This window comes from Macrosteles quadrilineatus, unplaced genomic scaffold, assembly GCF_028750875.1.
Source record: "Macrosteles quadrilineatus isolate MER2022 unplaced genomic scaffold, UCM_ALF_1.0 Scaffold_2__2_contigs__length_208266976, whole genome shotgun sequence".
Classification (NCBI taxonomy): Eukaryota; Metazoa; Arthropoda; class Insecta; order Hemiptera; family Cicadellidae; genus Macrosteles; species Macrosteles quadrilineatus.
The window spans coordinates 74,594,186-74,614,660 of NW_026542595.1; the positions used below are offsets into that span (position 1 = coordinate 74,594,186).

The following is a 20,475-nucleotide window of genomic DNA, read 5'->3' on the forward strand; positions in this document are numbered from 1 at the left end:
AGTTTGGTTTGTTAGGTTAGTTTAAAAGAGTTTTATTTCATTACAATATTTTTTGGCTGCACTTTACTTTAGGCCCTACAGTCATTCGAATGAAAATATCGATTATTCTATTTTTTCATTTGATATATCGTTTGGTTAGTTAGGTTAGGTTAACCTTACCTAACTAACCAAACGATATATCGAAAAAATCAATTAATCAATATATCGATCTATATTTTCATTCAAATGAGTGTAGGACCTAAAGTTAAATGCAGCCTTCAATTTGTTATAATCAATATATCGGATAGAAAAAAAATCGCGTATCTGTTGGCACAAAAAACCGAATGAAAATATCGATTGATACCCTATATCCATTATTCGATATATCATTTGGTTAGTTAGGTAAGGTTAACCTAAACTAACTAAGTTAACCAAACGATATCGAATGAAACAATCGAATAATCAATATTTTCATTCGGGGGTACATTTCCATATCTGTTGGCTCAAACAACTGGATGAAAATATCAATCGATAGGCTATATAGATTATTCGATATATCGTTTGGTTAGTTAGGTAAGGTTAACCTAACCTAACTTACCAAACGATATATCGAATTAAACAATCGAATAATCAAAATTACTCATTTGGTTTTTTGTGCCAACAGATATGGAAGTGTACCCTTGTTCGGTTGTTTGTGCTAACAGATACGGAAGTCCACCCAAAAATCGTATTACAATCTCTCAACAGTTTCATCCATTGCACTTTCATTGTAACTTATGGAGCCTGCATTCATGTAAGTTAAATAGCATTGCCTATGGTAAAAGACTCAACGGCCATTTTAAATGTTTAGATCTTTGCTATTATGGAGTGTAAAAGAATGCTAAGGAGCAAGAATTCATAGGCTTGGCCGGGAGGTTAACCATGATAGACATAGGCCTAAATGTCTTATTTTTAATTATCATTAAGAATAAAATGAAAAATTGAGTAGGCCTAGGCATAGGCATACACTAAAAAACATTAAAGGGGCAAAATTAAAAAAGGATAAAAGTACATTTTTATAAAGTTTAGTAAACATGCTATTTATTCACAGAAATGGGTTTTAATCTATGCAGTAAAAATGTAGAACACTACCCACAAGATTAATAGTTTACAAAAGACAACACAAGGACTACTAGGATAACAAAACGTAAATATCACAACATCTACATGTCCAGTGATCGTAAATAAATATCACAAGAAAAAGAACTTCTTTTTATTTAATCATTATATGGAGATGGAAACAAAATGAATAACTGCAATACTGCAATGAAATAGACAATATCAAAATACTACACTTTTGATGAAAACAAACAAACAGCCGCACCAAAACACAGCCGACAGCCAAAACGATACGTCACGTCATAAAATAAAATCAAGCAGACAACAATTGTTTCTTCTTCTTCAGTGGCTACTGGCCAGGCTGACCAGTTTTTTTTCGTTTGCAATAAGTGATCAGTCAGGCTGTAGACGCTTGTTATGGGAAATTCGCTAAAAGAGCTGTAAGAATCCTAGCAAACGCTGAGTATGATGCCCCTTGCAGACCTCTCTTTGTAAATGAGGAAATCATGACTGTTTGTAGTTTGAATCAAGAATTTTTATTTCCATAAAATGCGGTTACATTGCTGGAAAACGTCAGTCAACTATAGCTAAAATAAAAACTAAAATAAGACAATGGTACAAGGTTTCTTACCAATATAAAGAATTACATTCCTGAAACTCTCCATGCAGAGAGAAAAAAAAACAGCACACAGCACTCGGTTGAAAAACTAAAAAAAAACTACTTACATATTATTCTTTCAGATCAAAATTTCTTTATTTTTGTACAAAGGATTTGCCAAAAGGAGTCCCTCAACACCTTTTCTAAATTTTGGGTCTGGCAGGTTCCGAGCTGCAAAAGGAAGTTTATTAAAAAACTTATAACTTAGAATCTCATTCGACAACTGAACTTTACTTAATCTAACATGTGGTAAATTGAGATCATTTTTTCTACGTGTATTATAGGGATGGATGTCGCCTCTCAGCTCAAGAGAATCCCATTCCTTCTTGATTTTGATCAAGGACTGAAAAATATAGAGGTTACAAACCGTCATTAAGCTCTCAGCTACAAATATGGGTTAACAATGGTCCAAGTAATCAGCACCAGCTACTACTCTAACTGCTTTCTTTTGATAGCGCAGAACTCTCTTGACCCCAGAGGCGGCACCCCAGAGCCTTAGGCCATACAATAAAATACTCTGAAAGAAAGCAATATAAGCAGCTCTCAGCCAGTCCTTTGGTACAAAATATCCTATTTATTTTTTTTTATGTTTTTGTTGTGCATGTAAAAAATTATCTCCAGTCACCTAGTCGTAAGGGTGATTATCATATGTACAATACCAGAAATAAGAACAATATTGATGTACCTTACGTTAGGTTAAGTAAAACAAAAAGAAATTCCAGCCAGTTAAGTATAAGGCTTCTTAACCATATTTTTTGTAAAGCTTAGAACCAAACCAACAGAAAATTCCAAAACAATCTCCAGGCACACTTTTATTGGCTTTCCCTCTTTATAAGACCAGCGATTTCTTCGACATTCCAAAGGAGACTGTGAGAGAGTTTTTCCAATGTAAGTAACAGATTGTTTTGTTTTGACAGTAGTTTTGTGCATGGTTTGCTTTCGGTTTTGTTTGCTGTGTGATTTTTGCATTTTAGTTTTAATTTGTATGAAAATTGTATATTGCTATTTGTTTTGACGATGCCTATTGCATTTCATGCCTAATGGATAATAAAGCATTTCATTTCACACTAAGATTTTTATAGTGTAAGTATAATTAGAACTATGTAATAATGGACATTTACAGGTTACAGGTCTTTGGCTAAAATACAGACAAGTAATTTTTTCTAGAACCAGGACTTAACAAGTGAACAGCTGAGACTTGACATAGACTGAATTGGATTGGGTTGGTTGGTTGGTGGGTGGCTGGAGGGAGACGAAGGCTAGCTAAAGGCAAAGGCGGACGAGCGGGCACCACTAACTAACTAGGCAGTGTGTCTAAGAAGTGCAGTGTTAGTTAAGAGAGAGTGGAAGTTGGTTTGTGCTGTATATTATCTTAGAGGAAAGTTTTGTTTCAGTTCAGTTCGGTAACGTATCGCGTTTTCTTCGCCAAATCGGCTGCCTTTTGTCGTCTTGTTGGTGTTTGTTTACTAATAGTGTCGCTCAACCAATCAGATTTTGTCGTCGTGGTCACCTGTTAGTTCATTGTTATCTGTTATGTTGTGTAGTGATGTGGATGTTTTGTTTACATAAACATTCAACTAGGTTAGGACTTTCCTTTACATCTTAACGTGTGTTTGATCGAAGAAATATTAAAAATGGGTGTTGGTCTTCCTCCTTTGGAATTTACCGACTGTTTAACAGACAGTCCCTACTTTCGGGATAATCTTCATGCCCATGAAAAAGAACTGGAAAAGACAAGTGAACAGATCAAGCGGTTGGTGAAAGAGGTTAAAGCTCTTCTAAGCGCCGCTAAACGTAAGTTTGTATTCCTCTCAGTTCGATTTTAGATTGGGTAAATTTCAGATCAAGTTTGGATCTTAAGATACAGAACATGTTTGGGTTTAAAATTGCTAATCAACCTTTAGGTGGTAGTTTATAAAAAATATAAGTAAATGTATAGGCCCTATAGCCTAGGTATCTTACCAAGCTTTTAGGTATATATTAAGTAAGTACAGCCACATTATTATGGATGTAAAACTGCCAATAAACCAACATTAAGCTATGACGTCAGCGTCAGATCAGCAGATCAAGAAGGCCGTGGCTTCAGAACTTCCTAACCTCAAATGCATGTTTCACTGAAATATGTGGAAATCATATATTTTGAGCAGTGTTTAAGTGTTTGTTTTACTAATGTACCATTTTTATATAACTGAGTTGCCTAAATAAAGTACAATAACCATTAATATCACTTGTTGTTATTCCATTGTATCACTCTATGAACCACTAACCTCAAAGTGCATTACTCGCAACAAAGATATGTAAACATTCCTTTCAGCCTATTTTAATATTAAATTTTATTAATTTGATTAATAAATGTAACCAAGGCACATACGAAAAAAATAATGATATAACACTGTTACTCTTATACCATAATATTGAATCACGAAATATACTCCAGACGTACGAGAATGTAACAGTGTTACAGTAAACAAAAACAGCTTCAACTGGTACAATCAACAGAATGAGTAAAGTGTATTATTCAAATCTGGTTTGATTCATGTTTACTATTTTTATGGAGTATGTTATTTACACGTATATACATGCCATAATAAAATGGCAAGCCCATTCGATGCTTATGATGGTTTCTGTAGGTGGTAGATGATAGTCCTGCTCCTTACTGAGCTACCGATTTTTCAGAAGAAAAAAATTATATTTCAAATTTCGCTCGATAAATTTTCATTATTTTTATGGAGTATGTTATTTACAAGTATACACGTGACATAATTAAATGGCAAGCCCATTCAATGCTTATGATGGTTTTTATAGGTGGTAGAATATAGGCCTGCACTTTATTGTGCTACAAATTTTTCAGATAAAAAAAATTTATATTTCAAATTTCGCTCGATAAATTTTGATTATTTTTATGGAGTATGTTATTTACAAGTATACACGTGACATAATTAAATGGCAAGCCCATTCAATGCTTATGATGGTTTCTATAGTTGGTAGAAGATAGTCCTGCTCCTTACTGAGCTACCGATTTTTCAGAAGAAAAAAATTATATTTCAAATTTCGCTCGATAAATTTTGATTATTTTTATGGAGTATGTTATTTACAAGTATACACGTGACATAATTAAATGGCAAGCCCATTCAATGCTTATGATGGTTTCTATAGTTGGTAGAAGATAGTCCTGCTCCTTACTGAGCTACCGATTTTTCAGAAGAAAAAAATTATATTTCAAATTTCGCTCGATAAATTTTGATTATTTTTATGGAGTATGTTATTTACAAGTATACACGTGACATAATTAAATGGCAAGCCCATTCAATGCTTATGATGGTTTCTATAGGTGGTAGAAGATAGGCCTGCTCCTTACTGGGCTACGGTTTTTTTCAGATAAAAAAATTATATTTCAAATTTGGCTCGATAAATTTTCATTATTTTTATGGAGTATGTTATTTAGACGTATACACGTGACATAATTAAATGGCAAGCCCATTCAATGCTTATGATGGTTTCTATAGGTGGTAGAAGATAGGCCTGCTCCTTACTGGGCTACGGTTTTTTTTTCAGATAAAAAAAAATATATTTCAAATTTGGCTCGATAAATTTTCATTATTTTTATAGAGTATGTTATTTAGACGTATACACATGTCATACGTAAATGGCAAGCCCATTCAATGCTTATGATGGTTTCTATAGTTGGTAGAAGATAGTCCTGCTCCTTACTGAGCTACCGATTTTTCAGAAGAAAAAAATTATATTTCAAATTTCGCTCGATAAATTTTGATTATTTTTATGGAGTATGTTATTTACAAGTATACACGTGACATAATTAAATGGCAAGCCCATTCAATGCTTATGATGGTTTCTATAGGTGGTAGAAGATAGTCCAGCTCCTAACTGAGCTACCGATTTTTCAGAAGAAAAAAATTATATTTCAAATTTCGCTCGATAAATTTTGATTATTTTTATGGAGTATGTTATTTAGACGTATACACATGTCATACGTAAATGGCAAGCCCATTCAATGCTTATGATGGTTTCTATAGGTGGTAGAAGATAGTCCTGCTCCTTACTGAGCTACCGATTTTTCAGAAGAAAAAAATTATATTTCAAATTTCGCTCGATAAATTTTGATTATTTTTATGGAGTATGTTATTTACAAGTATACACGTGACATCATTAAATGGCAAGCCCATTCAATGCTTATGATGGTTTCTATAGGTGGTAGAAGATAGTCCTGCTCCTTACTGAGCTACCGATTTTTCAGAAGAAAAAAATTATATTTCAAATTTCGCTCGATAAATTTTCATTATTTTTATAAAGTATGTTATTTAGACGTGTACACATGTCATACGTAAATGGCAAGCCCATTCAATGCTTATGATGGTTTCTATAGGTGGTAGAAGATAGTCCTGCTCCTTACTGAGCTACCGATTTTTCAGAAGAAAAAAATTATATTTCAAATTTCGCTCGATAAATTTTCATTATTTTTTTGGAGTATGTTATTTAGACGTATACACATGTCATACGTAAATGGCAAGCCCATTCAATGCTTATGATGGTTTCTATAGGTGGTAGAAGATAGTCCTGCTCCTTACTGAGCTACCGATTTTTCAGAAGAAAAAAATTATATTTCAAATTTCGCTCGATAAATTTTGATTATTTTTATGGAGTATGTTATTTACAAGTATACACGTGACATCATTAAATGGCAAGCCCATTCAATGCTTATGATGGTTTCTATAGGTGGTAGAAGATAGTCCTGCTCCTTACTGAGCTACCGATTTTTCAAAAGAAAAAAATTATATTTCAAATTTCGCTCGATAAATTTTCATTATTTTTATGGAGTATGTTATTTAGACGTATACACATGTCATACGTAAATGGCAAGCCCATTCAATGCTTATGATGGTTTCTATAGGTGGTAGAAGATAGTCCTGCTCCTTACTGAGCTACCGATTTTTCAGAAGAAAAAAATTATATTTCAAATTTCGCTCGATAAATTTTGATTATTTTTATGGAGTATGTTATTTACAAGTATACACGTGACATCATTAAATGGAAAGCCCATTCAATGCTTATGATGGTTTCTATAGGTGGTAGAAGATAGTCCTGCTCCTTACTGAGCTACCGATTTTTCAGAAGAAAAAAATTATATTTCAAATTTCGCTCGATAAATTTTCATTATTTTTATAAAGTATGTTATTTAGACGTGTACACATGTCATACGTAAATGGCAAGCCCATTCAATGCTTATGATGGTTTCTATAGGTGGTAGAAGATAGTCCTGCTCCTTACTGAGCTACCGATTTTTCAGAAGAAAAAAATTATATTTCAAATTTCGCTCGATAAATTTTCATTATTTTTATGGAGTATGTTATTTAGACGTATACACATGTCATACGTAAATGGCAAGCCCATTCAATGCTTATGATGGTTTCTATAGGTGGTAGAAGATAGTCCTGCTCCTTACTGAGCTACCGATTTTTCAGAAGAAAAAAATTATATTTCAAATTTCGCTCGATAAATTTTGATTATTTTTATGGAGTATGTTATTTACAAGTATACACGTGACATCATTAAATGGCAAGCCCATTCAATGCTTATGATGGTTTCTATAGGTGGTAGAAGATAGTCCTGCTCCTTACTGAGCTACCGATTTTTCAGAAGAAAAAAATTATATTTCAAATTTCGCTCGATAAATTTTCATTATTTTTATGGAGTATGTTATTTAGACGTATACACATGTCATACGTAAATGGCAAGCCCATTCAATGCTTATGATGGTTTCTATAGGTGGTAGAAGATAGTCCTTCTCCTTACTGAGCTACCGATTTTTCAGAAGAAAAAATTATATTTCAAATTTCGCTAGATAAATTTTGATTATTTTTATGGAGTATGTAATTTACAAGTATACACGTGACATAATTAAATGGCAAGCCCATTCAATGCTTATGATGGTTTCTATAGGTGGTAGAAGATAGTCCTGCTCCTTACTGAGCTACCGATTTTTCAGAAGAAAAAAATTATATTTCAAATTTCGCTCGATAAATTTTGATTATTTTTATGGAGTATGTTATTTACAAGTATACACGTGACATAATTAAATGGCAAGCCCATTCAATGCTTATGATGGTTTCTATAGGTGGTAGAAGATAGGCCTGCTCCTTACTGGGCTACGGTTTTTTTCAGATAAAAAAATTATATTTCAAATTTGGCTCCAATAAATTTTCATTATTTTTATGGAGTATGTTATTTAGACGTATACACATGTCATACGTAAATGGCAAGCCCATTCAATGCTTATGATGGTTTCTATAGTTGGTAGTAGATAGTCCTGCTCCTTACTGAGTTACCGATTTTTCAGAAGAAAAAAATTATATTTCAAATTTCGCTCGATAAATTTTGATTATTTTTATGGAGTATGTTATTTACAAGTATACACGTGACATAATTAAATGGCAAGCCCATTCAATGCTTATGATGGTTTCTATAGGTGGTAGAAGGTAGTCCTGCTCCTTACTGAGCTACCGATTTTTCAGAAGAAAAAAATTATATTTCAAATTTCGCTCGATAAATTTTGATTATTTTTATGGAGTATGTTATTTAGACGTATACACATGTCATACGTAAATGGCAAGCCCATTCAATGCTTATGATGGTTTCTATAGGTGGTAGAAGATAGTCCTGCTCCTTACTGAGCTACCGATTTTTCAGAAGAAAAAAATTATATTTCAAATTTCGCTCGATAAATTTTGATTATTTTTATGGAGTATGTTATTTACAAGTATACACGTGACATAATTAAATGGCAAGCCCATTCAATGCTTATGATGGTTTCTATAGGTGGTAGAAGGTAGTCCTGCTCCTTACTGAGCTACCGATTTTTCAGAAGAAAAAAATTATATTTCAAATTTCGCTCGATAAATTTTGATTATTTTTATGGAGTATGTTATTTAGACGTATACACATGTCATACGTAAATGGCAAGCCCATTCAATGCTTATGATGGTTTCTATAGGTGGTAGAAGATAGTCCTGCTCCTTACTGAGCTACCGATTTTTCAGAAGAAAAAAATTATATTTCAAATTTCGCTCGATAAATTTTGATTATTTTTATGGAGTATGTTATTTACAAGTATACACGTGACATCATTAAATGGCAAGCCCATTCAATGCTTATGATGGTTTCTATAGGTGGTAGAAGATAGTCCTGCTCCTTACTGAGCTACCGATTTTTCAGAAGAAAAAAATTATATTTCAAATTTCGCTCGATAAATTTTCATTATTTTTATAAAGTATGTTATTTAGACGTGTACACATGTCATACGTAAATGGCAAGCCCATTCAATGCTTATGATGGTTTCTATAGGTGGTAGAAGATAGTCCTGCTCCTTACTGAGCTACCGATTTTTCAGAAGAAAAAAATTATATTTCAAATTTCGCTCGATAAATTTTCATTATTTTTATGGAGTATGTTATTTACAAGTATACACGTGACATAATTAAATGGCAAGCCCATTCAATGCTTATGATGGTTTCTATAGTTGGTAGAAGATAGTCCTGCTCCTTACTGAGCTACCGATTTTTCAGAAGAAAAAAATTATATTTCAAATTTCGCTCGATAAATTTTGATTATTTTTATGGAGTATGTTATTTACAAGTATACACGTGACATAATTAAATGGCAAGCCCATTCAATGCTTATGATGGTTTCTATAGGTGGTAGAAGGTAGTCCTGCTCCTTACTGAGCTACCGATTTTTCAGAAGAAAAAAATTATATTTCAAATTTCGCTCGATAAATTTTGATTATTTTTATGGAGTATGTTATTTAGACGTATACACATGTCATACGTAAATGGCAAGCCCATTCAATGCTTATGATGGTTTCTATAGCTGGTAGAAGATAGTCCTGCTCCTTACTGAGCTACCGATTTTTCAGAAGAAAAAGATTATATTTCAAATTTCGCTCGATAAATTTTGATTATTTTTATGGAGTATGTTATTTACAAGTATACACGTGACATAATTAAATGGCAAGCCCATTCAATGCTTATGATGGTTTCTATAGGTGGTAGAAGATAGGCCTGCTCCTTACTGGGCTACGGTTTTTTTCAGATAAAAAAATTATATTTCAAATTTGGCTTCAATAAATTTTCATTATTTTTATGGAGTATGTTATTTAGACGTATACACATGTCATACGTAAGTGGCAAGCCCATTCAATGCTTATGATGGTTTCTATAGTTGGTAGTAGATAGTCCTGCTCCTTACTGAGTTACCGATTTTTCAGAAGAAAAAAATTATATTTCAAATTTCGCTCGATAAATTTTGATTATTTTTATGGAGTATGTTATTTACAAGTATACACGTGACATAATTAAATGGCAAGCCCATTCAATGCTTATGATGGTTTCTATAGGTGGTAGAAGGTAGTCCTGCTCCTTACTGTGCTACCGATTTTTCAGAAGAAAAAAATTATATTTCAAATTTCGCTCGATAAATTTTGATTATTTTTATGGAGTATGTTATTTAGACGTATACACATGTCATACGTAAATGGCAAGCCCATTCAATGCTTATGATGGTTTCTATAGCTGGTAGAAGATAGTCCTGCTCCTTACTGAGCTACCGATTTTTCAGAAGAAAAAGATTATATTTCAAATTTCGCTCGATAAATTTTGATTATTTTTATGGAGTATGTTATTTACAAGTATACACGTGACATAATTAAATGGCAAGCCCATTCAATGCTTATGATGGTTTCTATAGGTGGTTCTATACATATGGTTCTATAGGACTTCTAGCCCAAACTTACATATATTATGCATGACATAGGCTATGTTGGTTCCTTAACCATAGTTGTTAAGTTCATTAATGTACTTATTAAACTTTATTTCATAATTGAAATGGAATTGGTCACATATCTTTGAACTGTAGCATACTTAATGTTGTTTTGTACCTATAAGCAATTAAAAAGTGATTTTGTCCTACATCTGGATGCAACTGGCAAGGTTGTACGTCCAGTTGATCAATGTAATGGTAAAAGAGTGTTATATTATAGTATCGTATTCCAAACTGATGGTTCAATTTTACCATTGTCTGAATATATTACTTGCAAACATAATGCCATTTCTATTGGGGGTTGGTTATTTAAACTTAAAGATTTTCTTATTCAAGAAAATAAGTGGCCTCTTGCTCAACGGGTTGTTGTAGACTTTAGCTGGGCCCTAATCGAAGCTGTTATTGTTCAATGGAACAAAATGGACCTTACTTCATACTTAATCCATTGCCACAACTTTGTACATAACAAAGCCAGTGTGCAACCGGTCACAGTTACTGTACATGTCTGCTGTTGCCATTTTGTGAAAATATGTGTAAATAATATACATGCAGCAACATTAAATTTGCAGTCAAAGGAACGAAAATCAATTAAACAGTTTGCTTTACAAATACTTTGTTTTATCATAAACTGTACTTCATATGAAAAAATTAAAACAATATTGAGTCACACCTTCACTGTACTAATGACCTATAACAACAACTCTGAAGTCCAATACGCTTTGGGTATTTTAAACTTTGAATGCACTGTTGAGGAAAGCACATTTGAAACAGATTTTGATAGTGAAAATGAATGTACAGATGAAATGTTTCAAGATACAAGTTGCACAACTTTATACAAAAAAAGTCCATTCTTTAACGAAATTTGTTACACTAAGGCTGAATTGTTTGCTATGCATGGTTTAGTTGTAAGTTCTTTAAATGATGAAAATAAAGCCGATTTAGACCTTTGTCCTTTATCTAAAGAAAATAGCCCTGACAGCTCAAATTTAGACTGTAGGCCTAATAAGAATCCGTTTTACTGCCCAAAATTAGCAATTCTCATTGCTAAGAGATTTGTAGCTTTTTTACCACTGTGGTCTGCCATATTGTTAAAAAGCAAAGTTAATGTTAAAGCATTAAAGAGATTAAGCAATGCCCCGGTTGAAAGTTGGTTTGGTATGGTTAAAAATGTTATTTTAAAGGGACAAACTAATCTCAGAGCTAACAGGTTTATTAGGCTGATAAGAAAGGTTATTGAGGCCCGTTGCAAAGAAATCACACTAAACATACCAAAGGAAGGTTGTTGTGTTCGTAAACCGAGGAATAATGTTGGTAAAAGACATTTAAAATTGAGCACTAAATCTAAAAAAAATTCTAAATCACAGGCAGCACCGGAAAATAATAAAACTGGACAGCTTTTGCTGTCAGATGAAGACATGGATGTTGTCGAGGAGTCTTGGGAAAAACCCTCTAAGATAACTCGCCCAAGCTATTTTCAATCTAAGTACTTGCAAAATCATGTTCAAAAACCTTACGTTATGACACATGAACACCAATTAACGATAACAAATCTGATTTTAGATAATGGCTTGATTTCTGACCCTAACTATTATACTCAATTAACACAGAGAAACAATTACATTGTTTGTTCCATCGAAGGTCGAAACAACTCTAAGTGTTGCTTGTACATTAATGATATTGAACTGTTACGGGGCAAATCTTGGCTGGACAACTCTGTCATAGAGGCTGTAGGGCTTATGCTCATGGGAAAAGACAACCATAACAGTTCAATAATTCATGACAATGTTGCAACGTTAAGTCTTGTCCAAGGAGAATATATCAAACCTGACCACTGGTTGATTACAAAATCAATTGCAGATATTTCTGTTGCAGAACAGCTATTTTTCCCATTGAACATTGATAACGTACACTGGGTTTTAGGCTATGCAAACGTGAAGGACCATACATTTTACCTTATTGATCCTTCATCAGATTTTGTCAATCCTAACAGAAAAAAGTATATATTTAATAACTTTCTCAAATTTTACTCAAACATAACCAACACTAAGTTTGATGACTTAGTCAAAACATGGCAACATGGCCATTTAAGACATCCTGTTCAAACTGACAGTTACAATTGTGGTGTATTCATTTTGTATTTCATAGAACAATTAAAAACAAATGGTTCAATAGACTTGATGTTTGATGCAGACCAACATAGAATTTTGTTATTCAAAAAGCTCCTTAGCTATTCAGGCTATATGGTTAATACATGTTACATTTGCAATGTACAATTTCCCGACTCACCAAGAAACCAAAATGACTTTTGCGTTGAATGTACTGCTTGTAAAAGGTGGTTTCACACTAGTAAGAAAGGTGGTGGAAATTGCTTACCACCTGATGTGCCATGTTCTACTCAAGTGTTAGAACACATAGATTTCTTTTGTATTTTATGCAGGTACTACCAAACTAAATATTTACAACAACAAAAATAAGAGTAATAGGTTGCCTTCATTCACTGTCTCTAAGTCTTTGAAAATTAGAGGCTGTAAAATTTATATTTAAATTAAACAGTGATTATCATTATTACATTAAAAACCACATGAGAACACTGTTAAAAATCTTACTAATATTTACTAAAATCATGCTCAAGGTTTTAAAATAATCATAATTTATTATCATAATTTATAATCATAATAACCATAAAAATAATCAAAATTTATCGAGCGAAATTTGAAATATAATTTTTTTCTTCTGAAAAATCGGTAGCTCAGTAAGGAGCAGGACTATCTTCTACCACCTATAGAAACCATAATAAGCATTGAATGGGCTTGCCATTTAATGATGTCACGTGTATACTTGTAAATAACATACTCCATAAAAATAATCAAAATTTATCGAGCGAAATTTGAAATATAATTTTTTTCTTCTGAAAAATCGGTAGCTCAGTAAGGAGCAGGATTATCTTCTACCACCTATAGAAACCATCATAAGCATTGAATGGGCTTGCCATTTACGTATGACATGTGTATACGTCTAAATAACATACTCCATAAAAATAATCAAAATTTATCGAGCGAAATTTGAAATATAATTTTTTTCTTCTGAAAAATCGGTAGCTCAGTTAGGAGCAGGACTATCTTCTACCACCTATAGAAACCATCATAAGCATTGAATGGGCTTGCCATTTAATTATGTCACGTGTATACTTGTAAATAACATACTCCATAAAAATAATCAAAATTTATCGAGCGAAATTTGAAATATAATTTTTTTCTTCTGAAAAATCGGTAGCTCAGTAAGGAGCAGGACTATCTTCTACCACCTATAGAAACCATCATAAGCATTGAATGGGCTTGCCATTTACGTATGACATGTGTATACGTCTAAATAACATACTCCATAAAAATAATCAAAATTTATCGAGCCAAATTTGAAATATAATTTTTTTCTTCTGAAAAATCGGTAGCTCAGTAAGGAGCAGGACTATCTTCTACCAACTATAGAAACCATCATAAGCATTGAATGGGCTTGCCATTTACGTATGACATGTGTATACGTCTAAATAACATACTCTATAAAAATAATGAAAATTTATCGAGCCAAATTTGAAATATAATTTTTTTTATCTGAAAAAAAAAAACCGTAGCCCAGTAAGGAGCAGGCCTATCTTCTACCACCTATAGAAACCATCATAAGCATTGAATGGGCTTGCCATTTAATTATGTCACGTGTATACGTCTAAATAACATACTCCATAAAAATAATGAAAATTTATCGAGCCAAATTTGAAATATAATTTTTTTATCTGAAAAAAAACCGTAGCCCAGTAAGGAGCAGGCCTATCTTCTACCACCTATAGAAACCATCATAAGCATTGAATGGGCTTGCCATTTACGTATGACATGTGTATACGTCTAAATAACATACTCCATAAAAATAATCAAAATTTATCGAGCGAAATTTGAAATATAATTTTTTTCTTCTGAAAAATCGGTAGCTCAGTAAGGAGCAGGACTATCTTCTACCACCTATAGAAACCATCACAAGCATTGAATGGGCTTGCCATTTAATTATGTCACGTGTATACTTGTAAATAACATACTCCATAAAAATAATCAAAATTTATCGAGCGAAATTTGAAATATAATTTTTTTCTTCTGAAAAATCGGTAGCTCAGTAAGGAGCAGGACTATCTTCTACCAACTATAGAAACCATCATAAGCATTGAATGGGCTTGCCATTTACGTATGACATGTGTATACGTCTAAATAACATACTCCATAAAAATAATGAAAATTTATCGAGCGAAATTTGAAATATAATTTTTTTCTTCTGAAAAATCGGTAGCTCAGTAAGGAGCAGGACTACCTTCTACCACCTATAGAAACCATCATAAGCATTGAATGGGCTTGCCATTTAATTATGTCACGTGTATACTTGTAAATAACATACTCCATAAAAATAATCAAAATTTATCGAGCGAAATTTGAAATATAATTTTTTTCTTCTGAAAAATCGGTAGCTCAGTAAGGAGCAGGACTATCTTCTACCAACTATAGAAACCATCATAAGCATTGAATGGGCTTGCCATTTAATTATGTCACGTGTATACTTGTAAATAACATACTCCATAAAAATAATCAAAATTTATCGAGCCAAATTTGAAATATAATTTTTTTCTTCTGAAAAATCGGTAGCTCAGTAAGGAGCAGGACTATCTTCTACCACCTATAGAAACCATCATAAGCATTGAATGGGCTTGCCATTTAATTATGTCACGTGTATACTTGTAAATAACATACTCCATAAAAATAATCAAAATTTATCGAGCGAAATTTTAAATATAATTTTTTTTTTCTGAAAAATCGGTAGCTCAGTAAGGAGCAGGACTATCTTCTACCAACTATAGAAACCATCATAAGCATTGAATGGGCTTGCCATTTACGTATGACATGTGTATACGTCTAAATAACATACTCCATAAAAATAATGAAAATTTATCGAGCCAAATTTGAAATATAATTTTTTTATCTGAAAAAAACCGTAGCCCAGTAAGGAGCAGGCCTATCTTCTACCACCTATAGAAACCATCATAAGCATTGAATGGGCTTGCCATTTAATTATGTCACGTGTATACTTGTAAATAACATACTCCATAAAAATAATCAAAATTTATCGAGCGAAATTTGAAATATAATTTTTTTCTTCTGAAAAATCGGTAGCTCAGTAAGGAGCAGGACTATCTTCTACCAACTATAGAAACCATCATAAGCATCGAATGGGCTTGCCATTTTTTTATAACATGTGTAAACGTGTGAAGAACATACTCCATAAAAAAAATGAAAATTTATCGAGCTAAATTTGAAATATAATTTTTTTAGAATCTGTAAAAATCGGTAGCTCAATAAGGAGCAGGCCTAACTTCTACCACACATAGCAACCATCATAAGCATTGACTGGGCTTGCCATTTTATTATAACATGTGTAGACGTCTAAATAACATACTCCATAAAAATAATCAAAATTTATCGAGCCAAATTTGAAATATAATTTTTTTTAGAATCTGTAAAAATCGGTAGCTCAATAAGCAGCAGGCCTAACTTCTACCACATATAGCAACCATCATAAGCATCGAATGGGCTTGCCATTTTTTTATAACATGTGTAAACGTGTGAAGAACATACTCCATAAAAATAATGAAAATTTATCGAGCTAAATTTGAAATATAACTTTTTTAGAATCTGTAAAAAATCGGTAGCTCAATAAGGAGCAGGCCTAACTTCTACCACACATAGCAACCATCATAAGCATCGAATGGGCTTGCCATTTTATTATAACATGTGTAGACGTGTAAATAACATTCTCCATTAAAATAATGAAAATTTATCGAGCGAATTTTAAAATATAATTGTTTTTTTTAATCTGTTAAATCGGTAGTTGGGTAAGGAGCAGGTCTAACTGTTACCACATATAGAAACCATCATAAGCATATGCTATTTTATTATCACATGTATTGACTTATAATGTAACATAATCCATAAAAGTAATCTACATAAATCTAGTCAGATGTTTGTTTGTAGTGTGAAATGCACTTTGAGGTTAGTGGAAGTAGGCCTACATATCAATGGAATAAAAACAAGTGTTATTAGTGGTCATTGCACTTTATTTCGGCACCGCATTAACATAAAAATGGTATACTAGTAAAACAAACACTTAATAACTGCTCAAAAGGTGTAATTTAAACATAAAATGTATTTGAGGTTAGGAAGTTTTGACATGTGACACATGTGTTTGAGGTTAGAAAGTTTTGATACATGCATTTGAGGTTAGGAAGTTTTGATGCCACGGCCTTCTTGATCTACTGATCTGACGTGACGTCATAGCTTAATGTTGGTTTATTGGCAGTTTCACAGACATCACATTATTAATATCGATTTGGTAGGCTACATCTCTAGGCTAAGCCTATCTAAAAATCTTTAGCACTGTCGGAGTGGCTGAATGTTCCTAAACGGTCCCGATCTGTTGAAGTTCGGCAAGTTCAATTAAAGTAGTAAATATTATGCAAGTTTTGCTTCATTGTTGGCCGACCAGTTTATTTATTTATTAGCCTAGGCCTAACTTAAGCTACATTACATTCCAATGGCAATCCAATCATAGCTTAAGTTTATCTTAACTTCCCCTACCTACTTGAATACTAGGCCTATTCCACAATTCTAGGCTATTTCTAAATAATGGTTAAGACCAACTTTTTCTAATCCACCACCTGCGTTTGGCCTAAATGCGATATATAATCGGATAAATAACGATATACCGTACAGTAGAATCCTGGTTAACCGAATTTGGGTTAACGGAACAATATATAAGATTACTCATCCGATAATAGATCTTAGGTTCTCTGTGGAACAGTAGGCCTACACCCTAAATGAATTTGATAAAATATTGTATTCTATGGTGGGACAAAATGAATACCCTATAAAATTTTTTTTTGTTATGGTGACTTTAAACATTGGTTCTTTTAAAACCTCTTCTTCTTAAATTTGTAATCTGGTATAAAAATAGGTAATTTAGTGTTAGCTGTTCAGAGTCAATCTCGACTTCATGTTACTCATTATAGTTGTCTTACCGTTTGATAGGGGCCTTAATATACTAGAAAAATAGGCTAACCAACACAAGACTCTCGCCCAGTAAATTATGAAGCTCGTTTTTCATGTCTTCATGTCTAGTTCATGCTATGACACTGAGCGCTAGTGTGGACAAAATTTTGTTTATATATTTATTTTAGGGTCAATTTTATGATTTGTGCTTGAAATAACTCTTGAAACAAAATAAGGGGACAAGCAATTGTTTATAATTCAATCGTTTTGTTTGGCTAAACTCATGTTGATTTAATGAGGAACAAATCGTTAACGAAAAGCGCTCCTAGGAACACCGGATGAAACTTACATTAAAATTGTCTTCAGCTGATCAACAAGGATGACAAATCTAGCTAGTCTGAGTATATTTAATCTATGCTAGTACGGTAATGTACTAACTTTGAACTTACTCAATACTTATAAGTTGTGTTGTGAAAACATGGGTAAATGTTTGTAAATGTTTTTTGGCGTGTAAAATGTTAGTGGAGCTCTACTAAAAGTGAACATGTTTGAAAGAGAGCAGAGTGGTTAATATCTGACTCATTACGTAATGTCAACAAGTGATAGCTGATAACAACTTGTGTCTGCTGATTATGTCGCCACAGCTGTAAATTTGGTCACTGACTTTAATATGAAAAATTGATCATTTATATGTTTTTCTCTTACTTTATAATGCATTTAGTTGGATAAAACACCTAACAATTAGCCAGTTTGGCTTATTCAACATAAGCTTAAGTGTCAATATTATAACTTAAAATATAATTACAGTTTTAAAGTACCTATACCTACTCAGGTTTTTTATCAGCGTAAATGTAGCTCCGTCAATAATAACTCTTTTAACTATTTACTTCCATGTCTTGCTTTTCTTCTTGACCTATGGTCTATAACCAAGTTTCTGTAGATATGAAACTTTTTAAACATGCAATGTTAGATGTGTTAGTTATGCATGATGGTTCGATGTTACCATTTGCTTCATACTTCCTCACAGTTCTTTCCAATTTCAATTTCTTATCCAACTCAACGCAAGTTTTCTCCTCTTTTTACCATCTAAATTCAGCTCTATCCTCATGTACATACAGAAGATTCTTCCGGTTCACTCTTCAAAGAAAGTATGACAATCCCTGATATTGGGGTTGGTTCGTCCAAGAAGATTGTTGATTTTGTTAATCCAACCTTCCACAGGATTTCTAGTCCGGTTTTGCCTAGCAGTAATTCCACAATTCAATAGGATCTTCGTTATTGAACCTTGAAATGCTCTTGTACGCTTTCTTCGCACATATCTCTCTATTAGATTTATTTACTGAGTTGTGTTTTTCCCATATTCTGCCAGAAACTATTTCACGGTCTACAAATAACGTTTTTGCCATGTTTGAAGTCTGGACTGTTTCATAGTTTATTATTGTTGTTTTTATTTTTTATTTTTTTATTTCTGACACTCTGTTGTATTTAGATATTTTAATTCTTATACATTTTTATATTTGTCAGTTTGTTCAGGGTTAAAATCCATACTCCAGAAAGTTTACTAATAAAAAAATATTACGTAGTAAATTACACTAAAAATAATAAATTATTATAATAAAACGCAAGTACGTGATCAACCAAGTACACAAAATTCACAAGTCACTTCCATCAATAGGGAATGTCTTTAACATCGCAAGAAATAATTATCTATTCCTTAAGTTGCTCTAGAAGTTATCGTTCTGCTATCTGTCTGGGAACACCTGTAAGTCGCAAAAACGTTACTTTCAAACTGTTCAACCATTTCACTTTTGAATACCGGTATAGTCATCAAGAATATTAAAAGAACACAATACAGTATTACTTTCCCTTAAATAAATAGAAGCACAGAGCTAATAACAACATATAGGGTGATTTTTTTATTGGTGCGGTTTTTAAAACTACCTAAATAAAAAAATGAAAAACAACCTGCATTGACATAAAAATGCATTTATTTGAACTACAGTGTCATGACATTAACGTTTAAAAATGATTTCTGGCTTATGGGCTCCATTCCGTTTGCGTAGAAAGCCCAATCGAGAAGTCCAATTTTCGAATACTCTTTCCAGCAGCTGTGGTTGAATTCCGCCAATAACTCGACGAATGTTAGCTTCCAAGTCATTTAAAGTTTGTGGCTTGTCAGCGTATACTTGAGACTTAACATATCCCCACAGGAAGAAGTCTGTTGGCATGATATCACACGACCGTGGGGGCCAGTTGACACTACCTCTAAATGAGATGATACGTTCACCAAATGTTTCTGCCAAGAGACCAATTGTGTCATTTGCCGTGTGGCACGTCGCGCCGTCTTGTTGGAACCAGACATTTTCTAAATCCACTTCAAGTTCGTTTAGCTGAGGAACGAAAAAGTCCCGTAACATTGCCCGATAGTGTTGAAACTTTAAATGACTTGGAAGTTAACATTCGTCGAGTAATTGGCGGAATTCAACCACAGCTGCTGGAAAGAGTATTCGAAAATTGGACTTCTCGATTGGGCTTTTTACGCGAACGGAATGGAGCCCATATGCCAGAAATCATTTTTAAACGTTAATGTCATGACACTGTAGTTCAAATAAATGCATTTTTATGTCAATGCAGGTTGTTTTTTAGCGAATTTCCCATATAGGGAATAAGCTATTACCGTAGTACTCATGGTAAGACCTGGACGCGGGACCGATTTTTTTTTCGTTTTGAGGTCCCTAGAGGCCAAAAACACCATCCGTTCAAATTCATATATATATATATATATATATATTTATATATTTATATATATATATATATATATGTGTCCGTCAG

General features: G+C 32.9%; 1 protein-coding gene across 3 annotated transcripts in view; it reads left to right on the forward strand.

Annotated features, from left to right (window-relative positions):
* The first annotated feature begins 2,999 nt into the window (after positions 1 to 2,999).
* The window catches only part of LOC128985345 (rho GTPase-activating protein 26), a 151,648-nt gene continuing 134,172 nt past the window's right edge, over positions 3,000 to 20,475 (forward strand). For all 3 annotated transcript variants that reach the window (XM_054404759.1, XM_054404761.1, XM_054404760.1), the window contains exon 1: positions 3,000 to 3,529. In XM_054404759.1, coding sequence (XP_054260734.1) covers positions 3,370 to 3,529 — 160 coding nt within the window. In that variant the 5' untranslated portion in view covers positions 3,000 to 3,369. The remainder of the gene's footprint in view (positions 3,530 to 20,475) is intronic.